The sequence below is a fragment of the Berkeleyomyces rouxiae genome (assembly GCF_048999995.1).
Source record: "Berkeleyomyces rouxiae strain 22BRR77 chromosome Unknown BrBRR77_ptg000003l, whole genome shotgun sequence".
Lineage (NCBI taxonomy): Eukaryota > Fungi > Ascomycota > Sordariomycetes > Microascales > Ceratocystidaceae > Berkeleyomyces > Berkeleyomyces rouxiae.
This window is the reverse complement of record NW_027396493.1, coordinates 1,019,897-1,045,516: the sequence shown is the minus strand read 5'-3', so window position 1 is coordinate 1,045,516 and position 25,620 is coordinate 1,019,897. Positions and strand designations below refer to the sequence as shown.

General features: G+C 51.0%; 8 protein-coding genes across 8 annotated transcripts; 6 read left to right on the top strand and 2 right to left on the bottom strand.

The window, feature by feature from the left end:
- Positions 1-104: 104 nt before the first annotated feature.
- Positions 105-3,607, bottom strand: BROUX77_003478 (uncharacterized protein; the record flags this gene model as incomplete). The annotated part of the gene is made up of 6 exons (XM_073748134.1): positions 105-274; positions 354-2,238; positions 2,326-2,946; positions 3,024-3,310; positions 3,380-3,484; positions 3,565-3,607. The coding sequence occupies 6 exons, from the start codon at positions 3,605-3,607 to the stop codon at positions 105-107; spliced, it is 3,111 nt and encodes a 1,036-aa protein (XP_073605903.1).
- Positions 3,608-5,022: 1,415 nt separating this feature from the next.
- On the top strand, positions 5,023-11,804 carry BROUX77_003477 (uncharacterized protein; the record flags this gene model as incomplete). The annotated part of the gene is made up of 4 exons (XM_073748132.1): positions 5,023-5,283; positions 5,372-5,702; positions 5,771-11,700; positions 11,769-11,804. 4 exons carry the CDS (start codon positions 5,023-5,025, stop codon positions 11,802-11,804), a joined length of 6,558 nt encoding a protein of 2,185 aa, XP_073605902.1.
- Positions 11,805-13,246: 1,442 nt separating this feature from the next.
- BROUX77_003476 (uncharacterized protein) lies at positions 13,247-14,576 on the top strand (the record flags this gene model as incomplete). The annotated part of the gene is made up of 2 exons (XM_073748131.1): positions 13,247-13,701; positions 13,772-14,576. The coding sequence occupies 2 exons, from the start codon at positions 13,247-13,249 to the stop codon at positions 14,574-14,576; spliced, it is 1,260 nt and encodes a 419-aa protein (XP_073605901.1).
- A 391-nt stretch (positions 14,577-14,967) lies between these two features.
- Positions 14,968-15,735, bottom strand: BROUX77_003475 (uncharacterized protein; the record flags this gene model as incomplete). Its single annotated transcript, XM_073748130.1, has 1 exon — positions 14,968-15,735. The coding sequence occupies one exon, from the start codon at positions 15,733-15,735 to the stop codon at positions 14,968-14,970; it is 768 nt and encodes a 255-aa protein (XP_073605900.1).
- A 2,670-nt stretch (positions 15,736-18,405) lies between these two features.
- On the top strand, positions 18,406-20,996 carry BROUX77_003474 (uncharacterized protein; the record flags this gene model as incomplete). Its single annotated transcript, XM_073748129.1, has 4 exons — positions 18,406-18,553; positions 19,185-19,790; positions 20,039-20,492; positions 20,753-20,996. 4 exons carry the CDS (start codon positions 18,406-18,408, stop codon positions 20,994-20,996), a joined length of 1,452 nt encoding a protein of 483 aa, XP_073605899.1.
- A 2,014-nt stretch (positions 20,997-23,010) lies between these two features.
- Positions 23,011-23,394, top strand: BROUX77_003473 (uncharacterized protein; the record flags this gene model as incomplete). The annotated part of the gene is made up of 1 exon (XM_073748128.1): positions 23,011-23,394. One exon carries the CDS (start codon positions 23,011-23,013, stop codon positions 23,392-23,394), a length of 384 nt encoding a protein of 127 aa, XP_073605898.1.
- Positions 23,395-23,592: 198 nt separating this feature from the next.
- Positions 23,593-23,976, top strand: BROUX77_003472 (uncharacterized protein; the record flags this gene model as incomplete). Its single annotated transcript, XM_073748127.1, has 2 exons — positions 23,593-23,643; positions 23,710-23,976. The coding sequence occupies 2 exons, from the start codon at positions 23,593-23,595 to the stop codon at positions 23,974-23,976; spliced, it is 318 nt and encodes a 105-aa protein (XP_073605897.1).
- A 704-nt stretch (positions 23,977-24,680) lies between these two features.
- On the top strand, positions 24,681-25,277 carry BROUX77_003471 (uncharacterized protein; the record flags this gene model as incomplete). Its single annotated transcript, XM_073748126.1, has 1 exon — positions 24,681-25,277. The coding sequence occupies one exon, from the start codon at positions 24,681-24,683 to the stop codon at positions 25,275-25,277; it is 597 nt and encodes a 198-aa protein (XP_073605896.1).
- Positions 25,278-25,620: the final 343 nt, after the last annotated feature.

Here is a 25,620-nt window from a genome sequence, read left to right as displayed (position 1 = left end):
GTCCAACCAAGATGTATATAAAAAAACACAATGGCACAAGATACAATTTAAAGAGCACAACTAGAAACAAGAAACTGTGAAATCCTGGCAATCCTGCCCCGGAACTAAATCGCCTGGAGATAATTACTTGGAACCAGTCCTACCCGTCCTCCTGCACCGTGAACCTCGGCTTCCCACCAACCATCATCCTGATGTCGGAGGACGGCCAGCGTGTCACCTTTGCTGAAACCAAGCTCCTCAGGGATGGCCGCTTGGTACATGTACATTGCGCGCGCTACATCAACACACGGTCAGCTTAGTTAATCCAACAAACACAAACAGATAGCGCATTGCATTGCATTCATGTGACTTACCAAGGTGCAGAATAGGGCGTCCATCCCGCGAATACTGCCGGGATGGGTCGGCAACGCTCTTGCTGCGCTGCCGACTGCTTCCCTGGCTGTTGTTGTCGTAAAAGCCTGTTGTGCGTGAGCTGTTGCTTGTTCCAGGCCGACTGGCAGGTCGGCTACCCGCGCGTTCAATCTGCATCCCGTAGTCTGCATCAGACGGCGACGCAAGCTGCATGCTCATGTCACCGCCCATGTGGCTACTTCCGGGCCGACTCTGCGAGGAATGGTCCATGGGTCCATTCCGAGTATCCGGCCGGTAATAGGACTGATCCGACACTCTCTTGTTCATGCTGTTGTTATGCATGCTCACCCGCGAACTTGAGCGAACTTGCTGATGTCCGCCCTGGGGACCAGGAGATACGGAGCGATGCGAAGACCTCCTGTCGTCACCCATACGCGAAGGGTTACGTAGAGGCGCTGGTGAAGTAGAGCGGCTATCTCCGCTCCCCCGGGGCACATGGCGCGTTCCTGTGCGCGGTAGTGAGGCAGACGAATAGTTTCCAGACTCCCCAAACATGTTGCGAGTTTGGCCTACAAACTTTTCTGACGCCTCCTTCATAGCCCTTGCTGTGTGTGCTGGTGGGGGAGCTCCCAGTCGCTGGACCTGTTGATCATAAGAAGGCGGAGGTGTACCCCGCTTCGCAGCCTGGACAGCGCTGTTTGCAGAGAATCCAGGACCGGGTGTTGCGATTCCTGCATAACGATCAATAGATACCCGGCTCGACGACTGCTTGACGTTGGCCGAGACATCTTTGAGTTCGGCTAGAGCCATGGCGATGGGGTGGTCTTCATCCTTGGTAGGCGAGGAACCGCCTCTGTTTCGTCCGGAATCCGTGGAAACAGGCAAGACATTGGGTCCAACCCCAAGAGCCAAGGTGGCGTTGGCTTCAATTGGATCGGGGCTAGCATCTCGTCCGGATGTAATGAGTCGGGAGGTTGGTGGTAGGTGTTGCTGTTGCTGCTGCTGTTGCGGTTGGTGTTGTTGCTGATGTTGTACTTGATGGGGAGGGTATGCATTGGGTTGTTTAGCTCCATGGTTCTGCTTGACGCTCCATGTGTTGCGACTTGACATGGACGAAGACTTCACTTCTACAGATGACTGAGAAATGGCCTGGGGAGGCAGTTGTTGGACATGTTGTTGAGGTGGGGCATGTCCGGGGCCGGTGGAAGTTCGCTGCAACTGGTCAGATTGTGAATGCTGATGCTGTGTGGTAGTCTGTTTCTGGGGGGAATAAGGATGGGGAGGATGTGTAATTGTATCTTTATCCTTTGTGCTCTTTCTTCTAAAAGGACTGTGACTCTGGAAGAAGCCACTGCGCTTCTTCATAACCCGCTTGCCTGTCTCCGGGATATTTGTACTTGCAACGTGCTCATGGTCGGCCAGTCTTGAAACCGATGTTGGTGCGCCAGTAGACTCAATATTGGAGATAGAGGCGGGGTCTGAATGGCCACTGCGGTCCTCAGAGTCACAAGCGGGTAGTTGAGTGTGGCCAATCTTGGAGTCAGGATTTGAGGGTGACTCCATCCCGTCATAATCTATCTGGCCGGCCACGGGGTAGGGATCAAGAGGTACATTTGTTACCTTGGGTCCTGGGGCCGGAATTGTTACCTGGCCTTGTTGCAGAGTTTTGGGAGCTGGAACCATGGTACGTTGCTGAGGTTGACCCTGAGCCTGAGAGTGCAACTGCGAAGAATCGCGAAGTTGTGGCTGGATGTGGCCGGGAGATTGGGGATGAGGGGCTCCCTGTCGCTGGAGTTGCGTAGGCTGTGCAGCAGGTGGAGGTTGGATGGCTGCCTGGTGGGGAGCGGCCACTCCCGGTGACGCTGCAAGTTGGTTGTCCGGACGTCCCTGGTGATATTTTCAACATTCAGTATCATATTCGATATTGGGTCCAGAGGTGAGCTGGGTTATATTGTCGTAGTTTGCTATACATACCGAGAAGGGCTCAACTTGGGTTTCCGGGTTATTATTAGGAGCAATAGCACGCGCTTCATGGTGGGATTCATATGTAGATGGTTGCGGCGAGGATGTCCTGAACGCTGGGTTGATGCTCCGAGGGAATTGGGCAACTGAGTAGTTTTCGTCTTCGGATTGCTCCGAGGTAATGTCTACATCGCCTCGGCGGAAGTTGATGTACTTGGGCGGATCGGGAATTTCCTGCCCGGTGCCTCTCTCCGTGATGAAGGACACGATGTCCTTTTCTACATCCATCTTCTCCAGAGATAGGCGAATCTTTTCACAAGAGGCGTCGTCTGTCACGCAAACAGTAGAGGCAATGTTTGCAAAAGCCCAGAGGCTGCTCTTGGTAAAGTCTAGACGCTCTTCCTCCAGGTCCTGGAACTTGTCCGCCGCGGATTTCCATTCTCGGTTCCAACGAGCCGTTGTTTCTTCCAGAACCCTGACAGCGGTCTCATACTCTGAGTTTGATGATGCAAGCGCGATTTGGGTCTTTTCCAATTTGGCCTTGTTCTTGCGTTCTTCCTGGCCCATGACCATATGACCTTGTGCAAGATAGCCTTTGATCTTGAGACATTCTTGCTCATATCTATCTCTGGTCTAATTCCAGGGTTTCTGTCAGTCAGATACGAACTCTATACAACACGCACATACATGGCAGCAACACTAGGACGCACCTTGTTTACATGTTGGGTCTGCTGCATCTTAGTCTTGAGCAGTTTTTCGATGCCATTCTGGACAATCTTTCGGCGCTCTTTCATAGCACCAGCAAAGGCGGACAGAGGTTCTTCAAGCTCGCTCTTCATTTGTGCTGCGATGTTCTGATGCTGCTTGGCCATGGCCTCAACTTCTCCCCTGAGAGTGTCCATGGAGAGCTTAAGGCCGCCCATCTCCTGCGAGCCGAGCGGCTTCTTGCAAAGTGATAGAAGACGACGAGCATATTCATCCTCGATGGAAGCACGTGCTAGCAAAAGCCTAGGATTAGTTTCTGGGCAGATGGATTTTTCAGCATGTCGCGCGCGTGCTCACCCACCCGTATAAAAAGTCTTGAGTTCGTCACATGTTTGTTTCGCCGCATGCATGCGAAGGAGGAGAGGTCCTACGCCAGCATCCTCTTTGCCCCAAAAGTTGTTTGCAACTAGACGGTAGATTTGGATGTTAGAGACGACACTTTACACCGGGGCCACCGAGCATGTCACGTCATGTTCATGTCCTCACAAGAAAGCGCCACTACAGGCGCATCTCCCACAATGGCCGGCATTATGGCTTGATGCCCAAGTAGCGGGGATGTAGTCGTTGGATGACGGCCTGCGTGGGTGAAGTAAAGCAGCAAATATCGATGATCTCGAGATTGGACTGTGAATAGCAGCAAAGCAATGTAATTTGGAGCCTGGAAACTGCTGCCGTCGTGTATCTTGCTGGTGAGAGGGGAAGCAGAGATCTCTCCGACATGGAGCTATTTACTAGATTCCCGTGAGTAGCTCATGAATGCAATGCAATGTCTTTGCATACTTGGCAAACCCTTAGCATCTGCACACGGTTGGCAGGGCAACGTGTCACCTACGGGCCTAACCCTGGAGTTCTGGCTGCCAATTTGTAGATTGCATCCTGTTCTGAGGAGGCCAGTTCCGAAAGCTTGCGAGAACATGGAGCCATCCATGGAGGAGAACTGGCGGCACGTGACTGAAGCACGTGATGCGTAGGTTGCCCCGGATTTGTGGGGCTGCTGGTTTTGCTAGCCTCGGGACAAGAGCGAGCGAACAGGGCAGGGGCAGAGCTCAATGGGCAAGAGGTTGACGGGCCTGTTTGCAGGACGGAGAGAGGCAGAGAGGCATACACACACATGTGCAGTAGTTGCAGTTAGTGAACAAGTTGGTTAACTAGTTAGTTAGTTAGTGCACAACCCAGTAGTAGTTACTTCCTCGTACAAGAGTGCTTGCACTGCTGTGTTGTGCCTGCCCGTTTGCCGTGGCTGATTTCCACCACCCTTGCCTTGCCTTCCTTTCCCTCGTGCCCACCCGCTTCTTCCAAACCAAACCAAACCACCCCATCTCCAACTCCAGCACCACCACAATTCCAAGCCACCTATTCCATTTTCATCGTGTTTAACTGCTTTGAGGCTTGAAGCCGAACTGCATTGCCGCTGCGAATTTCATCCATCCACTTTCCTGTGCTGTCGAGTGCGTACCGCCTGCATCTGCTCTTCAGTTTATTTTTTCCTCTAGCTTCTCGGGAAAATTCCAGCTGTACAGACATTTTATGGTTCACCTCAACATAGACATCTCATCTCCCCCGCTCAGCCTTTTGCTCCCTCCAGCCTTGCCGCTGCCGCTTTTTTCCCATCACAAGCTTTCTCGCGTTCAAAGCATTCTCTGGACCTGCCTCAGTTACTCCACGAGTCTGTCTGTCTGCATTGGATCTGCTCTCGCTCGTCTGATTACTCGCCACCTCTCCTCTCCACCTCTAATTTTCACTTCTCGAAACCTCACCCACACCCGCACCCACAACCACCGCGACCTTCGGCCTCGCGCACGCAACGGACGCCAACTCGACTACTCTTGTCAATCCATACCCCCGTCGCAGACACACTTAAAACTTCCTTGGTAGCCGCCCTGCCACTACCTGGCAGTCTCGCGCCACATCGACCAGCTCCCCTTCAACGTCCACAACAACCTCATGGTACCACAACCAAGGGGTGGATCGTTTTCTCCAACTCCTTCTGCGCACTCCCTCCAGACAGGAACCAGTCACTCGCCTCGTCCGTCGATCTCGCACGTCGGAATTCTCAGTGCGGGAGCCAGTCCCAACATCAACAGCCCGACTGGGAGCAACTCCTTGACTAAGATAGTCGTTGCCCAGGTCTATCTGCTTCTCGGAGCTATCACAGACGATAAAGATAGAAGCAAGTGGGAGTCTCAAGTTGATCAACTCCGCAAGGTACATACACTCCTTCACTGGCATTGTAATTTCCTCACCCGCCAACATTGCCCCCGTTCAAATTGATCCTAACAGTACCGCCCAATAGCTTGTAGATGAAAACGGGATGGAAGTCTTTTCAAAATACTTTGCCAGGCTTATAGCCGGAAATGCCTCCCAGATATTTCCCGGCCTGAGCCGTACGGCTCAAGCATCAGCTTCTGGCAACTTTCAGCTCATTGCCAACGAAATGGACAAGATCGCTGCTGTTCCTGACCAAGCCCGCAAGATTGCCGAGGCCATAGAGACCGGCTCTGAAGATATCTTTAGGGACTTTGATCTTTCGACCTTCATGGACCATTTCAAACTGGACCCCCTGGAGAAAACCATCCTTGCCCTCGCCTTTAAACTTGGCCCCCGCTCCGATTTGAAGACCAAAGGTGTGTTTGCAATGTGCACCTCATTCGCAGATTAACATGTTGCTAACATCATCAATTCAATTGCCCAGGAGACGCTATTCTATCTGCCAACTTCACCGCGTTTTCTGACATGATTTCACGACCCGACGGCCCACACCATCAATACTTAACTCCCGACTTCCTAGCTCTCATTTTGGACCGCTTCATTCAATATCCACCCCCGAACTTCAATATGGCTTCTAAAAATGAGTTGACGGCAAAGATCTCTAAGCGTTTTGCTGACATGCAAAATGGCCAAGCACCCCCTTCAGAGATTCTGGCCGCACTGGATCTCGGAAGACTGTTGGCTGATGTATCTCCCAATATGCTTGCCCTCTACATGCACAAAGTCGGCGCCGAGTTCACCAAGGATGAAATCTCATGTGCTCGCTTTTTGCGCAATAGACCCCAAAGTATCCATCTTAGCGAGCCTCAAGTTTCCATTGCTCTGCTCTACTCAGCCATCAGTCGGAATCCCGAGTTTAAACCTAGCGTTTTAATTTCTTCCCTGCGCAAAGTCGTACCGAATTCCTTCCGTTGGTCAGACATTCCCTCCTTTTTCGACCACAAGTCGGTTCGTGTGTCTCGGAGCCAGTTCCTCGCCTTGTACAAAGCGCTTCTCCCAATTGCTCAAGATGATACTATTGAACCACCGCTTGACCTCCAAAAGTTATGGGGCGGAACTTGGGAAAATCCTGAAGCCAACCTGTCGTTTGTTTGTGCATTTGCGAGCCTGACTCCCGAGAGCCTTGATGCAACAACTATTCCCCGTCTTGTACCGACAATAACCCTTAGTACCTACGCAGACTGCTCTCCGGCGGTCAAGGAGCGTGCTGCATATGCTATTCGTCATCCATTGGTCTCAGCATCGGCCATGTCCGCTGTTTTCCATGCTGCGCTAAACTCCCTCCACGCATCACAAAGTTCTGAAGCTAAGAGGCTTTTCCAGGAAGTGGTTATCCCCAATCTTGACTTGTTCGTTGTTTCTGCCTTTGGTGTGCCCAAGCCCTGGCCCGCCATGGCGGTTGAAACTTTGGCATCGTTGTTTGACAATTTCTTCTACAAACGCTCGCAACCATGGGATTTCGTCCTCGAAAGTTTGTGGAGAAAGGATCGTGAGTGGGTTGTGCGACGACTGATTGATGCACATGCTGCTAGTCCTGCAGACCTCACGTACATATTTGAGCATGCTGTCAACCACGGTTGGTTGGATGATCTTGTTCACATTGAGAATGGCTTTGGAATCGATCTTGCTGCACTAGCACATTCCAAAGGTCGTCTTGACTTCAAAATGTGGGCTCAACGTCATCTCGAAAACCGAACAGAGATGGCAAACAATCTCATGCAATTTCTAATTATCAAGGCAAACTTCGAGGGAACGCAAAATACACCTGGAGGATCTGGTAACACATCCTTGGAGGTCAAGACAGTCTACGCCTTGTTCAACATAATTGATGAGTTTTTGGCGGGCAACCCGACTGCTACTCTGATTCGAACTCAACGGGCCTGTATTACTGTTTACCCACGTCTTATCAACTATGGCGAAGGCTTTGACGACATTATCGACAGCAACGGACAAAAAGGTAATGAGCTCCCACCCGAGGCCAACAACAAAATGGAAATACACTACAAAAAGATGTACGGAGCTGAGGTTGAAGTTCGCGAAATCGTTGATATTTTACGTGTCTACAAGACGTCACGAAACCCTCTCGATCAGGATGTTTTTGCTTGCATGATTCATGGCCTTTTCGATGAATTTGCTCATTACAAAGACTATCCAGTCGAAGCTCTTGCGACAACAGCCGTCCTGTTTGGTGGAATCATTTCCCACAAGTTGATTTCTGGCCTTCCTCTCAAGATTGGTCTTCACATGATTCTTGAAGCGGTGCGTGACTACCCACCAGACAAGGCAATGTTCAAGTTTGGCTTCCAAGCTCTTCAAACTATCAGCCCCCGCTTCCGCGAATGGCCAGCCTTTGCTCACCAGCTTGCTGGAATCACCAACCTTCGTGCTTCCGAGAGTTGGCCGAAGCTTCGTGATGCTTTGTTGTTTTTAGAGGAGACTTCCCATGGGCAGGATGGCAGTATCCTGGTTGGGTATGCTGAGAATGGCGAAGCTGGCCTCGGCATGGGATCCTCATCTCCCGGTCGTCATAGCGCCCAACCTTTCTCTTCAATTCATGTTGACCCACCTCCAGTCGGTGTTGGCTTTGAGGACCCAGATGCCAAGAAACAAGACAAAATACAGTTTCTTCTGAACAATGTTACAAGAGAAAAACTCACTGGTACTTCCAATGAGATTCAACAAATTTTGGAGCACAAATATCTTCATTGGTTTGCAGGCCATTTGGTTGAAGAACGTGCTAAAATGCAACCAAACTACCACAACTTGTATCTTGATTTAGTAAAGATTCTGGATCATCAAAGCTTGTGGTCGGAGGTTCTTCGTGAAACCTACTTCAGCGTGTCTCGTTTGATTAACTCCGATGTCACAAAGGCTAATGCGACTGAGCGTGGGCATTTGAAGAATCTTGCGGGCTGGCTCGGCCTTTTGACACTGGCTCGCGACAAGCCGGTTAAGCACAAAAACATTGCCTTCAAACAGCTTTTGCTTGAGGCTCATGATACGGATCGTCTGTCTACCGTGATACCTTTCGTTTGTAAAGTCTTGATTCAAGGTGCCTCATCTAATGTCTTCAAGCCACCCAATCCCTGGCTTATGGATATTATTCATCTCTTGATTGCCATATATCATGAGGCCTCGATCAAGTTGAACCTCAAGTTTGAGATCGAAGTTCTTTGCAAAGGGCTTAATCTTGATCACCGAAGCATCAAACCTCCGGACGGCATTCTGCAACGTCCTTCACCTCCCGATCCTCCTGTTGACCGTGTACTGCCTGATAGACCCGATGGCTACGAAGGTCTTTCAATTAACGGTGTAGGCGTTGCTAATGTTGGCGTACCTATTGGACTAGCTTCACAGCCGGTCATATTAGAGCTTCCCGATATCAGCCAACAACTGCAGATTCCACCGACAAATGAGATGGTTATTACACCTACCCGCTTGCATGAACTTGTGCGAACCGCACTTACTCGTGCCATTAGTGACATCATACAGCCAGTTGTCGATCGGTCGGTCACTATTGCAGCTATCTCAACACAGCAAATGATCTTGAAGGACTTTTCTATTGAACCCGACGAGACAAAGTTGCGCACTTCTGCCGTGAACATGGTCAAGTCTACTGCTGGTAGTCTTGCGTTGGTTACCTGCAAGGACCCCTTGCGGGCCACCTTCACAAACTACATGCGTCAACTTTCTGCCGAAGCCTCACACAACCTTCCAGAGGGCACGCTTTTGATGTGTGTGAATTCCAATGTAGATCTTGGATGCAGTGTCATTGAAAAGCAGGCTGAGGATCGGGCAGTTCCTGAAATTGAAGAAATTCTTGAACCCGAGTTTGAGGCTCGTCGTCTACGCCGGGCCCAAAAGCCAATGGAACCCTTTGCCGCACGCCCATTAGATCGTTGGGCATCTGCTATTCCGGACCCCTACCGTCTGGTTGATGGAATGCGTGGATTAACCCCTGAACAAATGGCAATTTATGAGGACTTTGCTCGTCATCCACGATCAAATGGTAATGCTCCAGCTGCTCAACCTCCACCTGGACCCGAAGCCGATCGCTCTCTTGGACCTGACCCTCTGCAAGAACAGTTTGGTGGAACCATTCCTCCAGCCGCGACGCCGGCTGAAACTCCCAACCCGCCTCCAGGCAACAACACTCAGGGACAGCCATACCTCGCGAATAATGTTTCTGCAAGTCGTCAAGCCGATCTACCCATTCTTGCCACGAGGTTTTTGAAGCTTCTTCATGAGTTGAAACAGCGGGTGTCTGCTTCCCCGGATCTATCTCGAGAGCACTTTGATGGCTTGCCTCGCCCTCATCCAATCATTGACGTTTATGATGCTCTCCTACAAACCATCATATCCGTTGTTCAAAGTTCCGAGGACCTGTCGCTGTATGCTGCTAGAGAGGTTCTAAACGCGACATTCAACTCTACAGACAGCGTCCTTGCTGTCGAGACATATCTTCATGTGTTCGATTCTCTGCGCAAAATGTCCAGTCCCTCTGTCAACAAGAAGATAAGAGAAATGTTCCGCCAACAGCCCCCTGAATTCATTCTTCACACTCCCATTCTGTCCTCTCTCATGTCTACTGATCTTATTGACTGGGACGTCATTGATACCACTGTTTCCCAGGCGATTCAGGCTCGACAGGATATATCTTTGCAGCTTCTTGAGAACATTCTCAATCTCACATTGTTCACGGAACGCCCTGTCATTCTCTATGCAGACCTTATCCGGAGCTTGGAAGCCGCTTGGAGCTGGATCGTTGAGTCACCCGAAAATGCTGCGTGTCAGAGTTTGAAGGTCAAACTTCAAAATGCATCGGTTTCACCATCTCAGGCGTCTGGCTTTGATTCTCCAGCTAGTCAAAGGGAGCAGATGGAGTACATGTTCAATGAATGGATGAGCATCTGCGCGCACCCACAGGCAATGGAAACGCTTCCAATTTTCCTGAAACAAATGCAAGCTTGCAAGCTCCTCAACAGTCGCGACGATTTGTATGCGCTCCTACGTGCTGCGATTGACATTTCAGTAGCTCGATTCGAGCAAAGATCTCCTGACCAGCCGAATGACAATCTTTCTGCGGTTGACGCCCTGGCTCATCTTATCATCACGATTTCTGGGCCTAACAGCCCCCTAGTGGACGTCCAGATGAACCGGCCTGCATTCATTCGTTCATGCCTCGCAGTTGTTCGTCTGATGATGTACAACCACCATGAGACAAGACGAGAGCAGTTTGCCCAGCGCGTCTTCTACAGGTTGTTATCTTTGATAATGCTTCACATCACCAGCCACCATGAATCAACATCTGGTACTGATATGGAGAGTATGATGTTGGCAGTTAGTCACACTCTTTTGGATATCAGTCCTCGCCTTTTGCCTTGCTTCAGCTATGGATGGATTCGTCTTGTCCAGAGTCGCTCTCTTCTTCCAGTATTACTTCAGATTGGCAGCCCTGAATGTCTTGATGTTGTGACTCAGCTTCTCTGTCAATTATTGGTCCACCTGGGTGAACAACTGAAAGCTCCAGATGTTCAGGATGTGTCCAAGGATATTTATCGGGCAACGCTCAAGCTACTTATCATCATGCAACACGATTTCCCGGAGTACCTTGCAGCCTACCACAACCAGCTTTGTCGTTATGTTCCCTTCCACTGTGCTCAACTCCTTGCTGTTATTCTTACAGCAGCACCTACTCCGACTGATGCCAATGCAACTGTCCACATTGGAGTTCGCTTTGAAAGTCTCCAAGAGTTGAAGGAGGGGCCCAAGGTGTTTGGAAACATCGACGAAACTTTGTCTCAGTTGGGCTTACTCGACGTCCTTGAACGGGCACTGAGCAACGGTCCCTTGGAGGATGTCGTTGCGTATATTGCACATGCAATCCGCCAGCCTGAACACAAGGAAACCGCATTCGGCTACGTGCCTGTTCATGCAAACCCTTCCATCATTGAGTCGGTCGCCATTCACGTGGCCAACTTTGCTATCCAGCGAGCGCAACAAGATGGAAATGAAGTTTTCCGTGCCGATCAACCTGACGCCAAGTTTTTATCGATGTTGATACGCGAGGTTGATGCATCCACCCGTTACTTTATCATTGCTTGCATTGCGAACCAGCTTCGCTACCCTAACGCACACACTGCTTACTTTAGCCAACTTATTGTCACCATATTCGGGTCTGATATGGCGGATCCCGATGCCAACGAGATTCGACAACAAATTACTCGTGTTTTGTTGGAGCGGTTGATTCCCTTCTGGACTCACCCTTGGGGTATCCTGGTGACAGTTGTTGAGCTTCTAAAGAACGAGTCTTATATGTTCTTTGAACTCCCCTTTATAAAGGCGCATCCTGAGGTATGAAATGAAACCAGTGCTGACAGTTATGTCTTGTATTGACAAAATACTTACAAAAATGGATTTAGGTTGCCGAACGCTACGCAGCTGTTCTCCGACAGTAAAGAACATGTTGCCAAATGTTACTCTCTGCAAGTACGAAACTCGGTTAACGACACCAGCCTCTGGATAGTATAAGCGGCATTTGGCAAATGTCGTCCCTCCTTGGTGACAATACGTCATCCTCTGTCTACTTTTACTCGCCGATGTTTTCTGGCAGGCTCTTTTTTTATCGTATACCACCTCATGATTCTGGGACAAACATTCTTCAAGGTTCCCTCGTCATGACCTGTAATAATTCATGTATTTTTTTCTGTGCATATATTTCTGTTGTTCTAGACTTGTTTTCTTTTTTTCTTGCCGTCGCACACGATGATTGAATACTGGATTTTCCATGCGAATACGATTGCTGTTAGTTGTGGCTGATTGTTGAAGCGTGATTTGTAGCATTGAAAGGAAGTTGAGAGTGAGGTCTTTTCTCCATTAGCGATGCGGGATGTTTTGGGCGGCTGGGGGTATCCTTGTCTACAGGGCATGGACATGGGAGACGATTTGTGTTATCTCGTGCATAAGAATGAGTGAGTGAGGGTGAGTGAGCGAGAGCGAGAGACTTGAGGAGCCGAGGCCAATGAAGAAGCGGATGAAAAAAAAAGTCGAGGCCAAGATTGGCTTCAACGTGGTCTCCGGCGCGAAGGAAGGTACAGGGAACACCGCGGCAACGATGCGGTATAATACAAAGTAGTTACTTGTTGCTGGTTACTAGTTACCAGAGTGCAGGCAAGAGCCCCGCCCCAAAGATTGATTTGCTTCCCGAAACGGCAAGTGGAGCTGCAGCCGGAGGCACACCGCCTTACTGGCTATTATTTTTTTTCCCGTGTCTGTGAGGAGAATAAGGCGGTCAGGCAGGAAGATGGGTGGCAGAATGAGACAAGTTTGCTTTTTTTTTCTGTGGGAATGGCAGGCACACTTGATTTCTTTTTACAGAGCATTTGATCAAGGCAAAAAAAAAAAAAAGAAAGTGGGGGGATGGATGGATGGAGGCATGCGCGCATGCAGCGAACAAGGAAGGAGCAGAAAAAAAAAACTTGCATCGAGTAGCAACCAAACAAGATAACAAACAAGAAAAGAAAAGAACAGAGGAGAAGTAAGCGTCGCACTAGAGTTCGGCGTGTTTGAGCAGTGCGACTTTTTATCTTCTTTATTCCCGGACGAGCCAGCTCCAGGTTTCTCTGCTTCTCCCGTCTTTCTTTGCTTCTTCTATTTCATCCTCCTTCACAAACCATCGCCCTCACACCCGCTGCTTGCTGCTCCGTCTTTGCGACCCCGTTGGCCTCCCACGTTCATAGCGCTTCTTCTTGTTTGCATTTGTTTTCTGCTGATTCTTAGCCATCTCCCCCATCTCATATAATTTCCCCCCAAGACCTCGACTCCGGCTTCTCCACACGTGTGTGCTGTCTCCGCGGCCTCATCTTCCATAGCCCCTCCCCTTCCCCCCCAAGAAGCCGCAATGCCCTACAACACCAGGCGCAAGTCGCTTTCCCTCCCCTCGCTGGGCATCCATGTCCCCATGACGCTCGCTGAAAAGGCCGCCGCTGCATCGCGGGCCAAGTCCAGCTCTCAGCGCTACGGTATGCTTCCTAGTGCTGGCGCAGCCTCCGCCGGCCGCTCACGTCGCAGCGCGCCCTCGTCGTCAACAGATGGTCCGCAGGTAAAGCGGCTCAAGAAGTTCCACAGCCGGTCGTCCAGATTCGACTGCACGCCCCCTCCTTCGCCGGGAATTGGCGATTCTGCGATTGAAAGCGGTGCTGAATCTGATGATAGTCTGAACTTGCCTTTGCTGGACGGCGTCAATGACGAGATCGTCCGGGCCACCATACAGCAGCTTCATTCGAGTGGAAACCGGCCTCATCTTATCAAAGAACTGACGGTTGTTCTCTCCGGACGCCTTACCATACTTCAACAGTAAGTAAACCCCGGGCCTCCCTCTTGGATTTGCGTCCCGTTTCATGCTGACATTTCCATCTCTCCCCAGATCAACCAACCCCTCCGCCATCGTGGCTTCGCGTCTCTCCAGCTTCATCAAGCGCTCTTCGTGGACCCCCAAGTCTCCCTGTCCTATTGGCAAGGAACTGGAGACTGTCCATCCCCGCCGTACATACTTCTTTCTCACGACATGTCCTCGTCAGCCGCTGCCCGATGCAGCCAGTGCCATGGCTAATTCTTCCAAAGACTCCCGCGTGCGTTCCCTCTTGTCTCCAGAAGATTCTAGCGACACATCTGCCTCGGAAGAGGATTGTGACGATGACAATGACAATGACCACGATGATGATGACTCCGCCGAAATAGAAGTATATCGGCCCCGTAGCCCGTCTCCAGAGGTTGATCTTTCTTCGCCCGAGTTTGACAGTGCTGATGATCTGGATAACACCGATAGCCTTGGCGCGCTTTCTCGTCCCTGGCTCAAGTGTCGCCGTGGCAGAGGTCCCCCTCCTCCGTTGGAAAATGATGAGCATGAGTTTACCCAAACTGCCACTGGTCTTCAGAAACGTAAGTTCATCGACTCTGGCTTGGATGTCATGTCTGAAACCGAATCGGAACTCGCCTTTGTCGATGATCTTCCCAAGTATGATTTGTGGGCCAACGAAGCCCGTCCCAACACCGTGACTAGTGGATGTTCTGTGCAAAGTCCCAATTCCAAGATCTCAGCTTCTGCCGTGTCTAGAAAGGACGTTGAGAATGACCATTGGATTCCAATGGGAGCTTCCGTTGTGTCTTGGGACAGCATCCCAGAAACTATTGACCTTGATGAGCTTGACAGTCTCTTGGAAAGCTGCTGAAGCTGTATCGCATGCATCGTCACTGCATGTGGTGATAACCAACATTTTCGCACTCTCTCCTCCCCAACAAAACTCCTCTCTCTACCCAAATTTCATGCACAGCCAACCTTAATTTGTCCTTTGCACCCATGGAATGGCTCACTGTATCAACTAGGTAAAATTGCAGCCACTTTTCATGTTTTGACATGCTTGAGGCGGTTGATGGCACATTGTACTGTATTTTCTCATTATCAAAGCCAGATGGCTGGCTCAAAGCGTTGCGGTTTTTAATGATTGTCTTCTTCTTTGCTTGCGATCTACATTCATCCCCTCACATAGAATACAACTAAAACAAGATTCTTTTTTTCAACTTCACATGAGTGCTCTATATATGTACATAGTCATGGGTCTGCTACGAATTAACTCTTAGCTCTATCCAGTAGAGAGTCCCCAGTTGGAACCAGGGCTTTTGAATTTTGACAATCTCTAAGCCCGGTACTTTCTCCGTAGCTTGGCGAACAATTTGCTCAATGTCACGATTCCACCAACACCCGTACTTTTCGAAATGCTGTGGCGCACTTTGATCGAGAAGCCTGTTTACGAATCCATAAGACGCCTTTCCATGCTCAAGCAGGATAATCTTTCCGGTTCCCAGCTGCGTGACAGCCGCAATGTTGGCGAGCACAGATTCAGGACTGGAAACACTGCAGAGACCAAATGTCTGTATAACAGTGTCGTACTTTTTCGCGTCCACAGGCGCCGGGATAAAACTTTGAACGTCGCTTCGTACAAGCCGGACTACGCCGTCTGAATAGTCTAGAGACCCGGCTATTTGGCCCTCGGTTGTGCCACGGATCACGGTTGCACAAGGTGTGACGGCAGCGTCGAGCGGGACGGCGCTGCGGAACTTGGCATCAGCGACCTCGAGCATTTCAGACGAGATATCCACGGCGGTATATGACGTGACGCGGGTCTCCTTTTTTGTGTTTCTTCGCAGAATGTCTGCGGGGGTTTTGGGAAACAGTGTCGACCAGTCGTAATACTCCATGTTGCGGCCCGTTCCAGCGGCCACTTCTAGCACGGCTCCGCACGCCTGCTGACTCATTTTAGCTCGCAGCTTCAGAATCCCGGACCAGGACTCGGTGCTGTTGAGGCTTTTGTCAAAGTCGTCGGCTGTCATGTTGGATGCGGGTGTTGGTCTCCCTGTGGGTGCTGCAGATTCTTGGGTGTGTTGACAGCAGGGTGATGCCTGTGGAGCCAGGAACAGAATGTTGATGTAGTACCCCATGCCTACAGCAACGCTGAGAGCGCCCAGGAGAGGCCATTTTCTGGTCCTGAGGACGTCCTCTGCTGGACGCGGCCGGGACGCATAGGAGCGAGAACGTGATGGTCTAGATGAGATGCATGAGTCAGTATAAACATGGAGGCGGTTCGAGGAAATGCTCGTACGTGAAGGAATTCGCATTGAGACAGGGTTGTTGACCGTGGGACATTAGGTTGATTGGTCTGCGCAGATATGCGCGAACCGGAAGTCGGAGACTGGATGACATGGTGTCGTTTTATAGAGTGATGAAAAAAGCTTGCGTCCGTTCATTCGGGGCGGATGTTAAAGTTTTGTGGGGCCCAGGTACACATGTACTTTGGTTTTTGTAGCACAAGGCTAAAACTGGGCGGTTTGTACGACAGAGGTCCTGAATAACCAACTAGTTAGCTGTTGAAGAGTCCTTGTCAAAGAACGGGGAGTACTGTAACGGAGTCAGAGATCTTGATGGTCTGCATAAAAAAATTCTAAACACTTCCTGGGATAGACGCCACATGCTTTCCCTGTGCATTAGGTAGCCATGAGCTCGATTACTTGTGGAATAATCCTGGGCTGAACTAGAAAAGCTGACAATAACCCTAAAGTAGATAACCCTGGACTATCCCCACACTTTATTGCGTATTGACGATCTGGCAAGTGAGTAAGAAAAACTCCGCATCTCTAGATTCTTCAAGCGCGACTCATGCATTTGACCTCCTCTGATTTCCGAGCAATCCCAATCGACCACGCGGATATACAGCATGTATGTCAGCTCTCTGCGGCACCGATTCTACTCGTGAAATTACGCGAGACACGACGCGCTAAATAACGAACGACCCCGACACGTCGAATAACAATAATCAACAACTCTTTGAATTTGCACCCATGGGCCGCGTGGCTGCTGTCAAACGACGCAATTGATCGGTCGTGAACTCCAGGGTGACCTGGTCTACCTGGTCTGAGGAGCTCGTTCGTAGCACTTGACCAGCGCCTGATTCCATCTTACTGGCTACGATGCTATGGAATCATGCACATTCAGAGTGAGTTGCCCGTCCATCTTAGAGATTTGTCTCACCACGCCTTTGTTGTCGTGCTTCGACTTTACAGAGCCGCCGATGTGCTCCAGAGCTGCCCGGTCTTGGTTATGTGCACGGGCTGCATTTTGCTGGAATCTTGGCGTAGACTGCGATATCTGTGCTCGATGCCCAACGGGTGAATGTATCGCAGCTACTAATGAGCCTTTGTCGGTTTTCAAGAGCTAACATATTGTCACTCAAGAATGCTTAGCCGTTTAAGCCGAGGAGATCTGCGCACGCGACACCGTCTGTTGATATACACACAACAGCCTGATCACACACAAGATATTAAGAAAAGTTTCCGCCGAACTAGAAGTCGTTAATGGCCATTTAGTCCTGGAACTTGGAATGGAATCCTACATTAGATCGCCACTGTTGTCCATCACACCTATGCTTTTTTCCTCATGGCACACACCCACCCCTGATATGAATGACAACTCTCAACTGGGGAGACAAGTTGCTTGCAACAAGACGAATAGACAGGCTAAGTGATATTGCCGTTGTCTGTTTAGAGTCGCCCTGATGTCGATGTTACTCACACCGACCCGCCTTAGCCGCTTGGTGACGTTGAGTGGCTTCATGAATATGTCACCACCACTTCCCCGCCAATCTTCATGACGCCGGACCACTTATGCAATACCCTTGGCTTAACGACTACAAAGCTATGGTAGACTGTGCTCATTAGCAGCTTTTACTGTACTCCCCAACTTCCCGATTCCACATGCCGCGGCATATTGATACCCTCGCAGTACTTGCTCCTACTGAACTCTAAGTCGTACGCATTAAGATCCGGCACCACGAGTTGAAAACCATTGCTGTCGGCATACAAGAAAAACTGGCCAAAGAGAAAGAACCCTCTACCGACAAGTAGAAAAGGAACTGCGGCTGGGTCGACCCAAGTAATATCGTCGTCTTCGAACTAGAAGCGCTATACGCACCCACGCCGCCTGCCGCTGCCCTCATCCTGTTTGTTAAGAAACCCAGTAGTGGGCTCAGATTCTGTGTGGACTACCGACTGTTGAACAAGTTAATGAAGAAAGATGGGTACCCGCTGCCGAACTTCAAAATACACTTTACGGTAAATCAGTAATTCCCAGTGGTTCACAAAGCTTGATGTGGTCGCAGCCTTCCACAACATCCACATCGAGCCAGGACACGAATGGAAATCCCCTTTTTGTACGCGCCTAGGCTCTTTTGAGCGAAATGCGACGCTTTTTGGGTTGTCAAATACCTTTCCCCAGTTCCAACGGTTCCTAAACTCAGTCTTGCAAGAGTATCTGGACCTCTTCTGCTCCACTTAACTGATGACATACTGGTTTATATGGACGTCTCTTTGAAAGAACACAAAGAACAGGTTAACCAAGTCCTAGTCAAGCTTGTGAAGGCTGGACTGACAGTCAATATCGACAAATGCGAGTTCGTCGTTCAATAAGCCAAGTACCTGAGCTGCATCATCAAGCCTGGAAAAGCAACAATGGACCCCGCCAAAGTGCAGGCTATTAAAGACTGGCCCATGCCCAGCAGCAAGAAGAATCTTCATGGCTTCTTAGATTTTGCCAACTTCTACCGTCCCTTTATCAAGAAGTTTGCCCAAGTAGCTGCTTCTCTTACTTCACTGACTGGTTACTCAGTTCCCTTTGCCTGGTCTCTCGAGTGCCAAGCAGCCTTCTTGACACTCAAGGATATCTCCTGTGCATGCCTACATCAGCCAGAAGCCATTATCCACCGAGGCAAACTACGAGATCCACGGCAAGGAAACACCGGCAATTGTCTGAGCCCTCAAGGAGTGAAGAGGAGATCTGTGTGGCGCCCAGGGTCCCATCCGAGTGTTGACAGACCACAAAAGCTTGTTGAATTTCACCTCTGCATAACAGCTGACAGAGAGACAGATCTGTTGGGCTAACCTGTTAAGTGCGTTCAGCCTGATGATTGAACACCGTGCCGAAAAACTGTCTCTGCTACCTGATGCACCCCCTCGTTTGAATATCCTAGAACGCTACGGCGACTATCGCCTTCGGGCTCGCAACTGACAACTGCTCCAGAGTCTGCTCAGTTACCCAGTATCACTGTCTGAATGCACTCTACATTCCGAAGGCCGACTACGATTCAGATCGAGATTATGGGTGCCCCAGTGGGAACCTCTTAGGACGGCTCTGTTACAAGAGATTCACGATACCGTCACACTAGTCCACACGGGCCAGAGAATCATGTGCCAGGAGGTTTCCAAGACCTAATTCTGGCCGCACTATACAGCGGATGTCAAACGGTTCTGCCGCAACTGCGAAATCTGCGGTAGCACGAACGTCATGCGCCAGCTCAAGCAAGGCCTCCTGAAGCCCCTTCCGGTACCTGACCGCATCTGGCGTGACATTGGCATAGATCTGATTGGCCCTCTCCCGCCGTGCAAGAAGGAAGGAAAAGTCTACAAGCACGTCATGACTGTCGTGGACCATCTGTCGAAAGGTGTCATCCTTATAGCCTGCCGCAGCCTAGATATCAAGTACCTTGCCAGCCGTTTCTTGGAAGCTTACTACCCTCGCCATGGCCTTCCAAACAGCATTGCTTCCGACCGCCAATTAGCCAATATGTTCTGGAAACGGCTCTGCACAATTCTCAAGATCGATCGCCGTCTGTCCACCGCCTATCACCCACAGACCAATGGAGCTACCGAGAGAAGGAATGCCGAGGTGAAGACAAAGATGGCCAAACTGCTCCACGACCTCATCAAAAAAGACCTAACAGTGACATTCCGCCCTTTTAAACCAAAGCAACTGATTCTCAGATTGCACACCTTGCTCCGCCATGAACCTCGAAGAGGTGATGGCCTCCATCGGGAACCTACCCGCCAGAATCACGGCGGTGAGTGCGATCGCGCAGCGCCTACAAGACGCGTTCGAGACTGTGATCCCGGACCCGCAGACCTCCCTTGAAACTGAGTTCTACAACGCCGCCTCAGCGGCTATCTGTGGACCCCAGGACTTTAAAAATAATAAATAAATAAACAAAGCCTGAGCGGCTATTTCTAAAACAATAAACTCGCCGGCCCAAGAATCTATTGGGCTCAAGCAGACCGCCGCCCTGGCGCAGAACTCCCGGCCTCAACCTAGAGCCCAACACCGACAAAACCCCACGCGCCAACGAGCTGTCCAAGTTGAAGAACAGACGCACGGACGGCTCGAACGAGACAGCCCCGGCCCAACCAGCCGCAAGCCCCTCGTATGTGTCCGTGGCGCTCGCGGCCCGCGACCTGCCGGCCCCTGAAAACACCCGCAGGAAGAAGAACAGTGCTCCCCGCAACAAGCCAGAGGAAGACAACCATGCCTTCATCTGGCTTTCCCCGACATCCTCCCAACACATATATGGAGCAACCACTGCCAAGGCAGCAATCTTGACCCGCCTCGGCGTTCTGCCCACCGAAATCGATACGGTTAAACCCGTACGATCCGGCTTCTCGGTTCTTGTCAACACCAAGGAGAACGCCAATACGGTGCTCGAAAAGTTGAAGAAGGCTGGATCCGTCTTCAGCGGATGCTTGGTTGACATAGCCACTAAGTGGTACTCGTATGTCGCACAACGTGTACCTCGCCACACGCTTCGCTGTCTGGGATGCAATGGACAAAGATCTCAAATTGAAGAGCAAAACCAAAACTAACTCAAGCACAGGGCCAAATTACATTCTTCAACTTCCCCCTGTTTGGCTTTGGAGTTGGTATTTCTATACAATATCTTTTCTCACCACCCTTTATTATCCATTTTTTTACCTCACCTCCACTTAACTTATCCTACAAGTCTATCACGGTTACCCAGAAAGGTCTTTGTAGCGCTACGAGTAATCTGGAGGGCAAAAAAGCGGCTCCTGAAACGGAGGGTGGGCACGCACACCCGGAGACCCCCGTGGAGAACTTGAGCCCCAGCTCGGAAAGCGCTTGCGATGAGCCCGGAATCCAGAAAGAAGATTCGGGAACCTCTGCCACGACCAAACGTGGTAAGGTCCCAGCTGAAGTGCCCGAATGGGCTCAGCACCTCATGCCCCACCTAGCAGAGCGGGCCGACAAGGCCGACTAACGGCAGCAAGCTGCGTTGGAACAAGTGACCAAGGCCCTGAACGGTACCCAGGAGGCGGCCTTGCGCCGCAGAGCTCCCAAGGCCCCCGCGTACAGCGTCCAGAAGCTCAAACTGGACGCGGCGATTGGCGAAGTGGAGGACTGGCTGGCTGGCATTCAGGAGGTGAACGCCACTATGCCCCCCCGACCAGCCAGACCGCTACTACGTGGTATGGGCGGTTGCGCAGATGCACACCAATATGCAGAACAGCTAGCGGGGCCACCGTCGAGCCAAGGGGTGGGACAACCCGACTTTGGACGAACTTGCGTCTTTCCTGAGGAAGGAACACGCAAGTCACGAGCAGTGCATCAAAGATACGGTCGATGCGCTGAAAGAGCTGACCCCCAAAGAAGGCGAGGTCCCCTTGACGTTCTTCACGTCATACCAGAGGTACGCCTCGTTGCTCGGTCCCAAGTACGCCCCAACGGGAAATTATGAGATTGTTGGAACAGAGAGCTCACTCTAAAACGATAGAGGTCTGAACGAAGTACGTTGTGGGTTGACATCGCCCTCCCCCTTGCCCTGAACACTTGGCGCCTCGCCATGTTCCAATTTATGGGCACCCAATGGGACTACAACCTGTCCCTTCCCCAAACCGTCGAGCTTGTGGCATCCAAAATCAAAACCAGCCGCTCTTGCACAACGCCTGTTTCCACACCGCCCTCTGTTGACAAGGTTACGCGCCATACCAGCGATGCGTATTCAACCAGTTGTTGTTCTGCTTTCCCATCATATAACTTGGTTCTGTTCCGTATCTGTTTCTTCAATCTATCAGCTGTTCTAAAAAGCGTTCTTGAGTCCGCAGAGCCTTACAGAAAGAACACTTTTGAACTTCTGGCTAGGGAATACTGGTGGCCACAGATGCGACAAGATGTAATCCAATATGTTCGCAACTGTGATGTCTGCCAGCGAGTCAAGGCCGCTCGACGCAGACCTTATGGCCTTTTGAAGCCTTTGGCAATTCCGCAAGCACGCTGGACTTCAGTGTCCCTTGACTTTATCACTGACTTACCGCTGTCCAACGGCTACGACATGATTCTAGTCGTCGTTGACAGGCTTAGCAAAATGGCTCACTTTGTTCCGTGTCTGTCTACCCTAGACGCCCCAGGTTTCGCCCGTTTATATTTGACCCACATTTTCACCTTCATGGCCTACCTACCGACGTAATTTCCGACCGTGGCTCCCTTTTCACGGCCAGCTTCTCCAAAGCGCTGGCAAATCTTCTTGGCGTTGCACAGAACCTAAGTACCGCGTTTCATCCTCAGACTGATAGCCAGACGGAACGGGTGAACGGTATCTTGAAACAATACTTGCGCGCTTATGCCAGCTACCGTCAAGACAATTGGTCCTCCTTCCTCCCGATGGCAGAATTCTGCTACAATGATACCCAGTACAGCTCCACTGAGCTGTCGCCGTTTTTTGCGAACTATGGGTATCATCCTAGGAGTGGTCGTGAGGCCTTCGCCGGCTCCACGCTCGACGGGCCCCTAAGAGACTTTGTGGAAGAGTTGAACAACATTTGCGACTTTCTCAAAACAGAGATCTCATGGAGCCTGGATTGGATGGCGGAACAAGCCAACAAGCGGAGGTCTTCGGCGCCGGCGTTCCAAAAAGGAGATTCAGTGTGACTTCTTCGGCGCAACATCAAAATCACGCGACCTTCGGAGAAACTGGACTACAAGAAACTGGGTCCGTTCAAAGTGGCTGAACGGATTTGTTCTCGCGCTTACTGACTGCAATTGCCGCGCACCATGCGCATACACCCCGTTTTCCACGTGTCCCTGTTGACGTCAGTTAGACAAAGTGCTAAGACGTATGGGTGTTAAGCAGGTTGGTGGTATCGGTAGGTTATGAGCCTTTTGCCCGCTTCCACTACCTACCCTCCAACTTTTCTTTGCTCTCCAATAACCATCATGCCTAACACCCGCTCAAAGGCCCCCCCCCCCAATAGGACGCCACAGACGGCAAACCACCCATGCCAGTCAAAGATGAACCCTACTCCTCCGACGAGGGTTCTAGCGCTTCCGAATCGGGAGACTCCGGTCGCAACAAACACTCATTTGATGACCGTTTCGCCTCTTCTGCGACAACAGAAGAATCCCTCGCCTATCTGCGCGACCCCAACCACTTTCCGAGCCTTACCAAAACTTTGGCTCTGATTAACGTCACCTCTCCCATGCCTCCCGCAGAAAGCTCCCCACCCCAGCCGTGGCTCAGCACCGTCTTTCAACGAGCGAACATGTCGAAGACCACGGCACTCCTGTGCCATAGTGTCGACCTTTTGGGCATTCCGACGGACGACGTCGAGTACGTCAGGATCACCTGGCGCCTCATCCTCTTCGTCTCTGTAATATGGTAAGGTGTAAGACCGTCAAGTTCTACACATTCTATCTACCAATTAGTGAAACTTCTATACCCATTCAATACACCACCACCCTACCATATTACACTCTTCAACTTCTACGCGTTTAGCTCTAGAAGTTTGACTTCCTTTTCAACTCGATTCTACTGTTCTTTTTACCCAAAACACTTTATCTTTCTTTTCTCTTCTTTCACAATGGCTCCCAAGAAGATCACTCGCAGCGCAGCCAGCAAAACCAACCAGGAGGTAGTCCCCTTCAAAGAGAACGTCTCTAAGAATTAGCCCGTTGTGGCGCATACCGCCGAACAACAGCGGAAGACCGATGAGCGGCACCGAACCACTCTGGAAGAAATGACAAAAGCCATGATCAAGAACCAAGAAGCGAACTCCCGGCCCAAGATCCCGAAGACGCCGCCGTACAGTGTACAAAAGCTCAAGAAGGATGCTACGTTGGGTGAGGTCGAAGACTGGCTCTCGGGGTTGCAAGAGGTCAACCAGACGTTGGCACCAAACCAACCCGACCGCTTTTATGTCATGTGGGCCTCCAACCAGATGACCCAGGCCATGAGCAAGACTTGACGAAGCCACAAAGTGGCCAAAGGACTCGAAGACCCAACGTTCGAGGAACTGAAGTCCTTCCTCCGAAAGGAGCACGCCGGTCCGGGACAGAGGAAGAAGGAGACAGTTGCAAATCTGTTAAGCCTGAAACCTGTGGAAAACGAGGATCCATTGGAATTCATGAATGAATACCAGAAACTCCTGTTCCGGATCGAGGAGAGACGGAGACCGGGTGAATGCTTCGAGGCGACCCGAATAGTCAACCTTTTCCCGAACTGGCTGCAAAGAGAGTACATGCGGCAGGACGTCGTGGAATTCGAGAAAGTCGAAGACGTCTGCTACAAGATGAGCAAGTTCTGGAGGGCGGGCTACAAGGAACCCAAGAAGAGCGAGCCCACAAAAGAAAGGCGTGAGACCAAGAAGGCGGGGAAGAAGGCTGTGGAACCAGCAACAGGCCCCAAGTGCTATGCTTGCGGCAAGATGGGCCATATTTCACGTGGATGTCCTTCTTCCAAATCGCTGGTCAAACGAAAGGGTCCTGAAGGAGGCAAGGCTCACGAGTACGAGAGCAGGAAGCCCAAGGTCCAGAAAACAGGGCAGTTTAAGCCGGCCGAGTATTCCTCTAGCGTGGAAGGCTCGGGAAAAGAGTAGAGGTAGTTTCTATGTCCCTTGAGGATCTGCCTGTAATTAAAGCTGCACCAGCTCTCAGAAAACAATTCGCAAAAATGGCCAAATCGACAGAAAAACTCACCAAAACGACTCTGAGCAACAGCTCAATTGATTCCAAGACTAGTTCGAGCAGTGCATCGAACAAAATAGACAAGAAACCGACCGCGCGCGATGAAACGCGCAGCACGACGCGCCTGGGGCTGAGTTTCGCCCAGATGGCGAGCCAGGAACCGCGTTCCGACGACGACGAGCTGCTGCGTTCACCGTCGCAGCATGCGCCCGTCACCTTATCGATGAAAGTCGATGTAGATGTTGAAGATGCGCCGGTTGTTGAGATTCCCTCGACACCCGACACGTGCGACTCAGACGCGACAACGCCGACGCCCAAGGCACTGGATGGGAAGCCGTTCGTGTTCAGCCAGGCTCAGCGCGATGACAACGACACCAACGACACCCAGACGATTCCGGCGAAGCGCGCCCGAGAGATTGCTCTCATGATGGAGCGCAAGCGCCGCCGCGACGAGCAGAACGCCGCCATCATGAACGAGGTCTTCCTTGTCCTGGAACGCCTCAAGGAGTCAGCTTCCGAGGCCCAGCTTGTAAGGCTTTACGGTCTAAAGGAGAACGCTTTTAGAACAGCAGAAATAAATTAAGAAACAGATAAAGAGAAAAGACTAATGTACAAGAAAACGGGCGGAAACAACACTATCTATATACGCGCGGTAGAGGTATGACGCGTACCCTTGACAACGACGGTGTGCACACGGGTTTGGCAGGCGGTGAGTAACGGCGGTGTGCAAGGCGGTGTGGACGGCGGTGTAAACGGCGGTGAGGGCGGAGCCTGAGCCTACCTCGATCCATAGATCGTTACAATCGCCTCCTCCTCCCTCTCCTCCGGGGGACTGCTGGCAACTTCCAGGGGCACTCGTGGGTCTGCTCGTATCTCTCGAGCGCTGCTGTGTCTAGGACGTGTGACAAGGGTTCCCATGTTGGCTC